Source organism: Agelaius tricolor, unplaced genomic scaffold (assembly GCF_023055355.1).
Source record: "Agelaius tricolor isolate 1412-34295 unplaced genomic scaffold, bAgeTri1.0.p SCAF_1, whole genome shotgun sequence".
Lineage (NCBI taxonomy): Eukaryota > Metazoa > Chordata > Aves > Passeriformes > Icteridae > Agelaius > Agelaius tricolor.
In genome coordinates, this window is record NW_027269261.1 from 109,486,804 (window position 1) to 109,499,225 (window position 12,422).

A 12,422-nucleotide genomic window follows, 5' to 3' on the forward strand; every position below is an offset into this window, starting at 1 on the left:
CTTTGCCACGGGAACACAAACACGGCCTGGTTCCTACCGCTCCCTGTGTGCTCAGGTGTCAGGAGCTCCCGCCCTGGCTCATCTGTGTCCCCTCACTGCCCTGTGTCCCTCCCGCCTGTCCCTACACACCTGCCACTCGTCGTCGGTCATCCCTTGTCCCCCACACATCCCTGCCCGGCTCGCCTGGTACCACTCATCTGTCCCCGTGCATGCCCCGTGCCCACTCCTCTGTCCCCTGTCCCCTCACGGGCCCCGCCGGTCACCGATTCCCGTAGGGTCGCCGTGGGAGCTGGGGGCGTGGCCTGGAGTATGGGAGGCGGGACCAGCGCGCTTCTCGCATTCTCATTGGCGGCGCCTCTTGCCTGTTTAGGCGGGGGCGTTGCTGATTGGGCCGCCCCGTCCTCCACCTTGGCGGGCGCGGCGCGGGCGGGCGCGGGGTGCTCTGAGGGAGCGTTGGGCGCGGAGTGAGGCGGACTCCGGACGGGCAGGGAAGGGAAGGGCGAGCGAGCCGCAGGTAAGGGCACGGCCGCTTCCCCAGGGTTTCCTTCCCCGCCGTGGCCGCAGCGCTGTCCGGCAGACCTGGGTTACGCAACCGCCCCGCGGACCTGCCCCCCGTGGCGCCGCGCTGCCCTCGGGGCTCCTTCCACCCGCGGCTCTCGGGGGATGCGCGGCGAGGCGGCGGCCGCCCCTCGGGAGGGATTGGGGCCGGGATCGGTGTCTCCCCCGGTGGGATGCGGAGGAGATTGCGAGGAGGGATGGGGAAGTGGGAAGGGGGTTTGCGGCCGTGCTGGCAGCAGGTCGGGGTCGATGAAGACCCGGACCGGGTGCTCGGGCAGGCTGCGCCGGGAGCCCTCAGAGAGAGGCTTTTCTCGGGATGCTTTAAACTTGGCTGCTGTCGCCGAGGGGGAATGAAGGGGCTTTGAAGTGAAGAAAGGTTGGTTTAGATTAGATATTAGGAATAAGTTCTTTACTGTGGGACCGGTGAGGCACTGGCAGAGGTTGCCCAGAGAAGATGTGAGTACCCCATCCCTGGAAGAGTCCAAGGCCAGCTTGCATGGGGCTTGGAGCAACCTGGGATAGTGGAAGGTGTTCCTGCCAATGGCAGGGGGTTGGAACGAGATGGTTTTCAATATCCCTTCCAACCCAAACCATTCTGTGATTCCGTGATCCCAAGCCAATATCATTTAATGCTTATGTAATAGATAGCTCTCCAAACTTGCTGGTTTGGGGTTTTTTCCCCCTCACCTCTCCTATATTCTTTTGTACCTCTTTAAAATATTCTGCTCATTTATTTCTTGAGTTTGGACTTTAATGAATGTTCCTAAAAACAAATGTATGATAAGTTTATACAGCTGAAAGAAATCATATAAATGAGAATTGTAGTTTAATCAGGGGTTATACTTTACACCACCAGCCTCTGTCTTTAGCTTTCATATTTTGCTCTTGGAAATCGTTTGGTCTTTTAGCTAGTTAGAGTGGCTGCCCTGATGAAAAGGAAAACTCCTATTCTATGAAAATACATGACTGGTGTTGAGAAACTGCTGCATTTATCTTGCAGTAAAGCTAAATTATATGGTTGCCCATCATGCTTATACAGATGGAAGTCTGAATACTGTGAGAATGTCAAACATTACAGAAAACTGCTAACACATCTCAGTGAACAAGGACAGAAGAAGATGTTCTGTAGATGATCATCTCTGTTAACTGTCTTTCACAGCAGGATCTGTCCTATACTCCTTAAACTTCTGAGAAGTTGTCAGGTGTGTGATTCAGTTTGTCTGTCCCCTTCCAACTATTGTAGCTTGTGTTCAGATTCAGTAGCTTGGTTTGTCATTGTTTGTGTTGAAAACATTTTTCTTTGCATTGGAGTAATTAATTAAATAATTTATAAATTACTAGATTTTGCTAGCAGGAAATCCTTTTAGAGGAGGAAACTTTGAAATGTTATTCCAAGTCATCATTGTGTCCCTGAGTGTTTTCTAGGAGTTAAGCCCTGTGAATGGCTCCTGCTGCAGGTAGTTCTGGGTGGGATTTGGGGCACAGTTCTGAGTTTCTGAGGGCTGCTGAGCGAGTGTTCCAGTGACCCCTGTGTGAGGTGACAGCTCTGGCTGAAGGCCGGTGACGCTCTAATGCTGTGTGCCCCTTATGAAACGGGCTTGCTTTAAATAGATTAGCATAGAGGCCAAGTGAAGGTGATCAGGAGGCTTGTTCTGCTTTCTTTGTGTTTGGGGAGGGTCTTTTTTTTTTGTGGGTTTTTTTTTTGTTGGGTTTTTTTTTTTTTTTTTTTTTGGTTCTTTGAATACCTTAATGTTGCCATGGTTACTGTAGTGCCCAACTGATTGAAGCTCAGCTTCTTGACTTTAAGAACAGCACAGGGAATCTTCCTTCACACCTGGCACTGGCTGCTCCAAGGTATTCCTTTTGTGCAGTGGCACTGGAATTTTGGCTTGGCTGGGTTCACCAGTGCCTCCTGGGTTGTTTTCTCCAGTGCTGGAGGTGCAGATTATCATCAAGGCAATGCCAGAGTCCCTTTGTGGTCTCAGGATACATCCCTGGTGTGGGAGGCACAGCTGAACCTGCAGTGTGATGTGCATGTCTTGGACTGCTTGAGCTGACCACTCCTGCTTTAGAGGAATAAAACTGAATAGTCCCTTTGGATGTTAAAAGCTTCCAAAAATAGTTCCCAAGTCTCAGCTAAATTTAATGCGGCTAGAATGTCAATGGAAAGGATTAGAACATTTGGGATTTGCACCAGTTAGCATTTAGAAAAAAAAAAATTAAAATCCTCTTCCTCATATCTGCCACTTTTGTAAGAGGAAAAGTGGAGATTGGCACTATTTTTGTGTGGTGCTAACCAAACTGGAGCTCAAATGTGAGTGGACTTCCCTGTACTGATAATTTTGATTCCTGTAAGGGAATTTGCCCAGGTGGGAGATCAGGGTGAGGGCTGTGGGTGGGGGTCACTGTAGTCCTTGTTGCTTTTGAGGCTGCAAAAGTTCATTAATCCTGTCATGTGAGGTCCAGTTCTGCTCTTTCTAATTAACTAAAAAGCCTCTATTTAAGTCCATAGGAGCTTTCCACAGTGAAGAATTAGCACCATTAAAAGTAATGCTCATCTCCAGTGTTCACTGTGCAGAGTGGAATGAAATTCCAGTAAGTTACTCTGTGACCTTCCCTGATACATTTGTGCTTTCTGACAGAGCCTTCCGTGTGGGGCCAGTTGGATTCAGCAGGAGGTGCAGCCCTAGGCTGGCACCACTGAAATTGGTGGCTCTGCTACTGTAAAGTCAGTGAATATTTTAAGTAAAAAATTATTCTTGCAGTAAGATCTTATTCACTGGGTTTGATTTCCTCCCTCCTGCCTCTCCCCTGCCTTTGAATTATGGTAAAAATTGCTTTTTTGGGGCTTTTTTTTCAGTAGAAGCCAAGATGGAATCTCTACACTTCTCCTGGACCCCTTCTACAAAAGAAACTGCAACTTTTCTTGCTTTGTTTTTTCCTCCAAATTTTCTTAAATTCCTGCAGATTACAGTTTCCAGGTTTGCACTCAGAGCTTAATAATACTTCTAGTTTATAGTGATTATATTTAAAGCCTCTATTTGTAATGTTTTGTTTGCTTTATTCTATTTTTAGTCATGTTGTTTGTCATGGCAAGCAGTGTTTAATAAAAAAAGTTAAGTTTCCTAGTGATTTCAAGAGATATGTGCCTGTTTCTTGATGTCCCTCAGGGATTCTTTTTAAAAACTCTAAAGACAGGGAAACGTTCACCAAGGAAATGCCTTATTAGTTTCCATGAAAACAGTGGATACATCCATAAATGCTCAGTGATAGAGAAGGCATTGGTCCATTCAGACACTTCATGTCCTCAAATTGTCTTAATTCAATGCAATTTCAGCTGAAGGTTTTGGCTCTGCAGGGATCTGACTTCATGAGAAGATGTGCATCTTTACCCTTTCAGTTTTATATTAAATAAGTGTAATTTTTCAAAGAGAAACTTCAGTGAGCTACTGCTGTTTTCCAGTGAATATAATTTTCTGCTGGCCTCTGTTAATTTTAATTAGAGGTGTACTGTGTCTAAAAATAGTGAGGTAACAGAATGAACACAGAGCTCCCACTTGGAATCTCTACAGAGATTTTGGTCACAGCATCTCTGGTGCTGAACACTGACATGACCTGTGCCAGTGGGAAGGTGTTTGCCTTGTGTTTGGAGAGTTCCCAAATTAGAAACCTTTGCACACCTGGACCATGGAAGTTTAAAGTAACCCACGTCAGAGTGAAGTGATTTGTAGGGTCTGGGAGGGAAGTGGCTGCTGTGGTTCTCCAAGGGTTAAAAGTGCAGCACTCTTGAGGTTCTCATTCTGTGGGATGTATTAAAGTTGAGGGTCCAAACCATACACCAAATTCAGAAATAACACAGATAACCTTCAGGTAGGCTTTAAATGAAGGGAATAAATGGATGTGGCAAGTGCTCAGCTTTAGCTGGAGGTTCCATGAAGTTGTTTGGCTCAGGTTTGAATTTGCCTCAGTGCCACAGACTTTTCAGGGGAACAATCCTGACAGAGTTTGCTGTCATGATCCCAGGTAAGATTTTGGATAATTTAGCATCAATATTGGTTCTGGATAGTGCCTATATTAGTGTATAATTTGTTTTTTTTAATGGCGTTGCCCCTATTTTTGAAATTCTGTATGGCAATTTCTGGTATCTCAAGTATTTGTAAAATCTGATTTGGGAGGGGAGAAGCAAAGGCATAACTTGATTTGAATTCATGCATTTTAAAAGGAAGGTAAGTACAGTTTACTGTTATGTGAGGATTTTTGGTTTTTTTTAATATAAAAAGGATCCTAAGGGGATGAAATTAACTAATTTTGTCAGAAGCTGTGGAAAGGAGCTTTAACATAAATGGGAATGTGATCCAGTGATTGTATTATTGTAACATAAAAGATTACTTTTAATTAGGTTTATTTGATATGGAAATCCAGTTCATGGATGATACATGACTTAGAGTTAATTGTTTTAAGAGATTTGAAATATAAATTCTTTTATTCTAAATTAGTTGAATAATTGGAAAGAGAATATTTTTTTTTGTCAGAGGATTGCCTGAAGTGGCTAAATCATTTCAAAGAAGCCAGAAAACACTACCAACAACATGATAACTGAGCCTTCAGGTTTGACAGACATAATAAAGGATATGTAGTTATGATTTTTTACATATATATATATATATATATATATATATATATATATGTAAATGTTTGTATGTGTAACACTATTCATAATATGGAAAAATGTAAGCTTTCCATCTTATGCCTGAGGATAACTTCTGATTGAAGCCTGCTAACAAATGTTGATTCAAGTATGTTTGTCCCCTCTGATTATCGTTCAGCTCAGGCTCATGGGCAGTTTGTTTCTCTTGGGGAACATGTATGTGAACATGGAGGGGAACATTTTCTTAGTGAGATTTCTGTTTTAACTGTGCTGCTGTGCTTTCTATGGTGCAATGCATGGCAAAGGAAAATCTGTGAAACAACAGTTACTCCATGCAGGTGTTCTTAACCACGCCATCATCAATTGGGCAGAGGATTTAGGAATCAGGTCTAAGTTAATTTGCTAGTGGAGGGAACACTAATCAGAGCTCTGGGTGTATCTTAAGACTAGAAGATGCCTGTCAGGCACAGACACCTGCAAGTCTGGGATAAGAGCTGGCCACAAGCCTGTGAGACAGTGACTTTCTTCAAAAGACTTGGCCAATACCCAAGTCCCACTGGGCAAAAATGTCTCAATAATTGGCTGGAAAAAAAAAAGAATCAAGTTTTTTCTATCCAAGAGCTCTAGCAGAGCAAGACTACTGCAACAGGATGTAAATATTTATTAATTTCTAATCCTGGCTGCTGCAGCATATGTTCATTTTGTTATTGGTTAAAAACCTGAGCTTCATGGTTATAACTTAAAATCCTGTTCTGTTTTGTTGTCATAGTGGTTTTGCTAAATTCCTAACTTAAAAGCTTTCCTATGTAGTACTTATAATATGGCTCTCCCAGGAGAGAAAAATAAACAACTGCTTAGTGAGGAAGCCTGTAGACTTCTGACTTCTTTCTTAATTGAGATTCTTTGCTTCTCTGCACAATTAGCCTTGTTATGCCTTGGGAAAGGAGGTATGAAACTTGTTAACTTTAACATTATAATCCAGATTTCTACGACTTTAGCATGTCCAGTGTAACTCTCAGATGGTCAGCGTCTTCCCTGGCTGCAAATTTTTTTGCCTGTTGTGAATGAAATTCTTCCCATAGCCTGGCACAAGTCTGCTCTGCCATGTAAATTGTGTTTTGTAACACTGGGCTTGAGGTTCATTTCCATAAACCTAATGACACAAGCTAGACATGATGACAAACATGCTTAGGGATGATTGTTTTTGGAGGAGATGATTTATTAAAGCTTTTTCTAGAGAAAATTCTGCATTCTGATGTGAAGTTTCTGGCTGCTATGAGGATTTCTTTCCAGTATTTCCCTGGATGTGTTTACCATGAAATGTGCAGTAACACAAAGCTTAAGTGAGTTGGTTCAAATACCAGAGGCAATGTTACTGTGAGGGTGAGCTCTCCTACACTAACATGTACTCCTGAATTGTAGCCATCTCTTCTGCCATTTGTTCAGGCTTCCTCTTTCCAATCAGAATTTAATTTCTAAACTGAAATTAGTTGGAGGTAGTTGTGCTACTACTGGGCTGAGCTGCTGAAAGCAAAGTGTGTATTTGATAGCCTGAAACCCCATCCTCAGGTTAACACAGTACTTTTGAGCATGGCTTCAGCTTGTGTACTTGAGAACTTCTGTCATTAGCCTTGAGACTCCAGCAATAACAATTACTGATATTTCCATAACCTTATGTTATGGAATGATGTGCTCTGTCATCATCCAAATCTCATTTCAGAGCAGAGGTTATATGAAAGGCACAGCCATGGCAAATTAGCTCCATAATTTAGCTTTACTGAGATTAAGTGTAATAAACCCATATGGTTTAATTTTGGACAGCAGTTCTATATCGTGTGTTTGAGCTAATATTTACAGCTATTTATAGAGAATAGCAAGTATGCAAGAGAGCAAGGACAGAGCAGAACAGATGAGCACACTGAGTTTATGTAACTCTCTAAATGCTTGTGCTAGGAGGAAAAGCAGCTAATGATTGTATATTGTTATTGAAAGAAACAAATAAAAGGGAATAGATTATTATCCAGTAAACTTCTAGTTAATTTACTGGGGCTCTCTAGATGCAATAAGTTGATGTCTACTAAGGACTGCTAAATACCTGATTAAATACTAATTAACACACTGATCATTAATTGGACCTTTACTTACTCCCCTTGGCTGGCATGAAGCTTTCTCTCATAACAGCAGTAGTGATACCTTTTAATGTATGGGCTCATTATGTGTGCCCATCATTTTGTGTGCCTTAAAATTACCTTTCTCTACTGATGCATTTGGGATAAAGGCTCCAAAATCAGCAGGACTTTCCTGAAAGTGCTGAAAGTCATCTTGAGTCCACTCTTCCCTTAACTTTATTTGCTACCTAGTGTGATTAAGATGCAAAGAAATTGCTAATGGGCTTTGAAAACCAGCCCAAGTTCTGTACTTAAACTGTAGAAAAAATTGGCCGTGTTCTGTGTAGCAGAGATGTGTCTTGGTTGTACTGGTTTTTGATCATGCTGTGTTCATGCTCCTTTCCATAAGGGTCTTTTTTTTTTTTTTTTTTTTCTTGAAGTCTGGTTTAAATTTCAAGGTTATTTTCAAAGTTCTTCTTACCCTGACATTATACTTCCTGAGTTGGCTGCAGACTCAGAAGCACCAGCAGCCTGCCCAGTAACAAACATGGTTCTTTTAAACCCAAATACAGCACAGTGTTTTCTCATAGGGCAAGGGGCCCTTAAGTAATGTCTCTTCTGTTTGTGTTCAGAAACTTGCACTGGTATGTTTAAGCATTTTCTGTGCTAATAAATGAAGTTAAAGCCCCTGTCTGAACCTTGGTCAGACTGGTCTCAGTGCCCTGTGTCAGAGGCCAATTGTTGCCTTGGAATTGTGTGAAATTTACTTTGTAAAAACAGAGCCACCAGACTTAAGAATCTCAGGATTACCTTGTGGATGTGGAACATTTAAATACATTGTGTAACTGTGTGATGTTATCTTCTCTGCTGCCAGGGATGAGGGGAGATTCTTACTTCTTTGGAATGCGGGGCCTTGGCCAGTATGGCTGCATCCCAGAGGATGGAGGACAGTTCCTGCTCTACTCTATCAATGGAGACAATGGCCTGAAGAGATGTTTTGCAGAGGAAGATTTTCATGAAATAATTGATTTCAATGATCTCCCAAATTCTCTCTTCGCCTGTAATGTTCACCAGTCCGTGTTTGAGGATGAGGACAGTAAGGTACAGTGTCTGTTTCCAGATTTTCCTTGTAAGAGAAACCTGTGCTTTATATCTGTTTATTGCTGTCAGTGAAACAGTTTCATGCAAAGAAACTTGATCACAAGTATGACTTCTTTCTAAGGTAACAGCAGCATTCTGCTTTGACATTTATTTCAAGAGCTTAAAAGCCTCTTTGTCAGCTGAGGTCAACAAAAATGTTTTTCTTTTGTTGAGATTTGCAGAATACTGAAATGGATGTTTGTGTCTTCATGGCAACCTTGGCTGCAGGGATGGTGGGAATAGCAAAGTCAAGCATGTGATGGCTGCTCCTGCTTGCTGATCACAGATCACTGAGATGAGAGGCTGCCTTTCTGTATTTTCTCACAGAATTAGAGAATCCTTAGGTTGGCAAGACCTTTAAGATTGAGTCCAACCATTAGCCCAGCCCTGCCAAGCCCACCACTAAACTGTGTCCCCAAGTGCCACACATACACATCTTTTAAACCCCTCCAGGGCTGGTGACTCAACCCCTTCCCTGGGCAGCCTGTTCCAGTGCTTGACAACCCTTTTGGTGGATAATTTTTTCCTAATATCCAAACTAAACCTCCCCTGGCATGCCTTGAGACCTTTTCCTTATGTCGTACTGATTGCTGATTTGGATAAGAGACCACCACCTGCCTCACTCCAACCTCCTTTCATGTACTTGTAGAGGAGAGAGATAAGGTCTGGCGTGTTTTAAATTTTCAGTAATATTGTGTTCTCACTGTCATTCACTTCAGATTTTCTAGATAAAAACACATGAGAAACTTCATGACAATATTTTGAACTCTGCAATTAATCTAAAACAATGTTGAGAACAACATGGTCTTAAGATAATAATAATAACAAAAAATCAACTCTTGTAGGAAGCATTCAGTTCCTGTTTCTTAGTCTAGTACTATTTCTGACTGAGACTTCAAGAATATAAAACTGCTAGCTTGGGGCTTTATTGTCTGATGAAATGAGTCTGAGCTAATTGTTATAGGCACATCTCAAGCTACTTGAGTGTCCTGTTCAGAATTTTTGATTCAGAAACAAGCTGGCAGTGGTACAGTGGGTTTTGCCAGAAACTGTCTGAGGTACCCAGATAAAACTACAAAATCACTGGGACCAGAGCTGGCCAGAATGGACAAAGACTTTTTAGTGGGGGGATTTCCAGATATAAGAGGAATAAAGCAAGATTTCTAAGGATACAGGCTCCCTGTTAAAGGTACTGAAAGTGATGTCTGGTGAGGCTGTACAAGTGGAATTATTTGGGTTTAGTTTTTTAGGCATTTTTGTCTTCTGTAATAATGTCTCGTGTATGTTTGAGTAATATAGATTAGTGCAGCAATATGAGCTTTAAAATGGGCAATTATGTATTACAAATTCTGCACTCTAAATTGCAATTTTGAAAACCAGTTCCCTATTTTATTGAACAGGCCTTTTGCTAATAAGCATCTTGCATTTACATTCTGCCATTTTCCAGAATTTTATCACCATCTGGTAATGAGCTTGACTAAAATTGAAGGGGTCTGAAATCCAATTTTAAAGGGAGAAAGCAGAAGCCCACCTGGAAGTAGAGAATCTCTCTGTTTACCCTGCAGAGATTCTATCCCCACTTGCTCCTGAGCTTTCCCTTTTGAGAGCTGCATTCTGCTTTTTAGCTGATGGCTTAGTTAGAAAATGGAATGGATGATTATGTAAGTATGTGGGATAGCAATCCCCAAAGACTTGCAGGACTTAAGGATGTGTCTTAAGAATAGCAGCTGGGTTGTGGAGGTGGATGTTCTGTGCCACGTGGGTCTGTGAACGCCCTGTGCCTGCTGTGGGTTGAAGCTCTGTTTGCAGGTAAGTGCTTACTCCTCTAAGTCTCTATTTAACAAGATGGGATTACCTTCAGATTTCTCATTAAGTCCAAGAACCTGGGGAGTTGATGATCGTTTTTATTATTCCTGTAGAACATGTTCTTGTGTTTCCAGTTGATTAATATCCATAATCCTTTCTATTAATAACTGTTGCTGCAAGATAAGAGCACACATGAATTCAAAATAAAAATATTGTCAAGTTGCTAAACTAAATTTTAAAATATCACATGATCACTGTTCATAAATGGTGCTAACAATCATATCTTCAATTATATATTGACCCAAAGTATATGTAATGGTACACTAAGCTTCTAAAAAGTATGAACTATAGTACTGGTTATATCTAAAATTGTTTAGTTGGGGTGTTCATTCTGCAGAAAGTAAAGCTTTTTGTAATGTATTTTTGACTTTTACTCTTGACCTGCACTTTTAGGAGTAAAGTGAAGGCATGATTGGAAGTTACAAGTTAGCTAGTAAAGGAAGCCAGAGAAGGCCTCATTGTAAATGGCTGGTTTGATTTGGTGTGGAAAGTTCTGAGTGGCTTTAGCATGGAACAGCATTAAAGTAAAGAAGTTACCCTGTCAGTTCTGAAGTTGCATTATCTGAGGTGTCCAAGGGGCTGAAATGTCAAGTTCAGACTTCTAACACACTAATATCTAAGCAATACACTCACTAAAGACAGGTTTTAATTGGAAGGCATTTAACTCTTTTGCATCAGATACAGGATAAATTCCAGATTGTGCTGGAATGTGGACTTGCAGCAGCTCCTGGCAGCACATACACCTGTGCTGGGGATAAGCTGATTTGGTTTGTTCTGAGTCCTGTGTCAGAAATACCCTTTCACCAGTGCTGTGTGTCTACAATCCCTCTTAGAAAGGATTCAGTCTCCTGTCAAAAGCAATGATGGCACCTGCAGGGAGCCTGAGTTGGGATGTTCATTCTCTCAAGGTGAGGAATTCTGGCAGCTGAAGGCCATGTCCTTTGCAGGGAAAGACACAGCTTGTGTTTTCTCCTGGCTGGCACCCTGAGGTCTCACTATGCTGAGCCTGAAGAGTTGTGGACTCTGGGATCTGAAGATGAGTTTCCCATCAGACTTCAAGGAAGCTGCTTGGAACTGACTTTCCTGAAAGAAAAGGGGAATATAGATTAACGCTCCCTACAGCTGATCTTGCTTCAGTAACAGAGCATCTGGTCAAAAGATAGTTCCCTACCTTCCAGGCTGTGTTCCTGGAAAGAAACGTGTGCTTGGATCAGGAGAATGCCCCAGATAAGTGGGTCCATACTATGGGCATTTAAGGATTTGTGCAGGATGTTTTAGCAGCTTCAGAAGGATAGCAGCTTGCTGTAGCTGAGGGGAGGTGGCTTTGCTTATCTCCACTCCCATCATGGACAGCCTTCCTCCTATGGAAAATGAAATTGTATCTTCTTTACAGTGTGCTCAAAATACAGAGCTTTTTAGTTCCTAAAGTGCAGCAAAGGTGTGGAGAAGATTATCCAACAGGATAATAATCTGTTGCTAAGCTGGGAGCACATTCGGTTGTGCCCCTGTCACTGTCCTGTGTTCTGATCATTTGTTTTGGCATATAGCTGTTAATGGTAGGGGCAGGTTAATTTGGTGTTTTGGAGTCTACAGCACTGACTTGGTTGGGTCATGGAAGTCTTACTGTAAAGAAGCAAAAAAAAATTAAAAAAAAATTACGCCTTAACCCTGGGTTTTGTCACATTGCTGGGACTATTTATGTGTGAGCAAGATATGGCAAAATTGAGACTTATTTTTGGCTGGTACTGTGACTGAATGGGAGGTGCTGCTCCTTTTAGCTTTCCTGATAAAGCAAGTGTGTTGGTGAGCCAAAGGCCATGACTCTGATAACTCCTGAGGGTGGGCATTCGAGTGTTTCAGCAATTAATTGCTCCCCATAGCCTTTAAACTCTGGCTGGTAACTCTTTTGTTGTGCTTTTGCTATGCATGTATCACTGTTTGTAAAACCAACCTTTCTGTTCTGTGACTCCAACTTCCTTCAGGCTGGGGCTGGTAAACACACTGTCAAAGTGAAGCATCTTTGTCTCTTAGGATGGTTTCTTCAGATGCTGTAGTGCCTCAGGAGACACTTATACAAAGCTAATATTATTAGCTTCTTCTTC

General features: G+C 42.1%; 1 protein-coding gene across 1 annotated transcript in view; it reads left to right on the forward strand.

Moving 5' to 3' along the window:
- Positions 1 to 397: 397 nt before the first annotated feature.
- RCAN2 (regulator of calcineurin 2) overlaps positions 398 to 12,422 on the forward strand; it is an 85,056-nt gene continuing 73,031 nt past the window's right edge. Inside the window, exons 1-2 of the mRNA XM_071447083.1 lie at positions 398 to 514; positions 8,189 to 8,415. Coding sequence (XP_071303184.1) covers positions 8,191 to 8,415 — 225 coding nt within the window. The 5' untranslated portion in view covers positions 398 to 514; positions 8,189 to 8,190. The remainder of the gene's footprint in view (positions 515 to 8,188; positions 8,416 to 12,422) is intronic.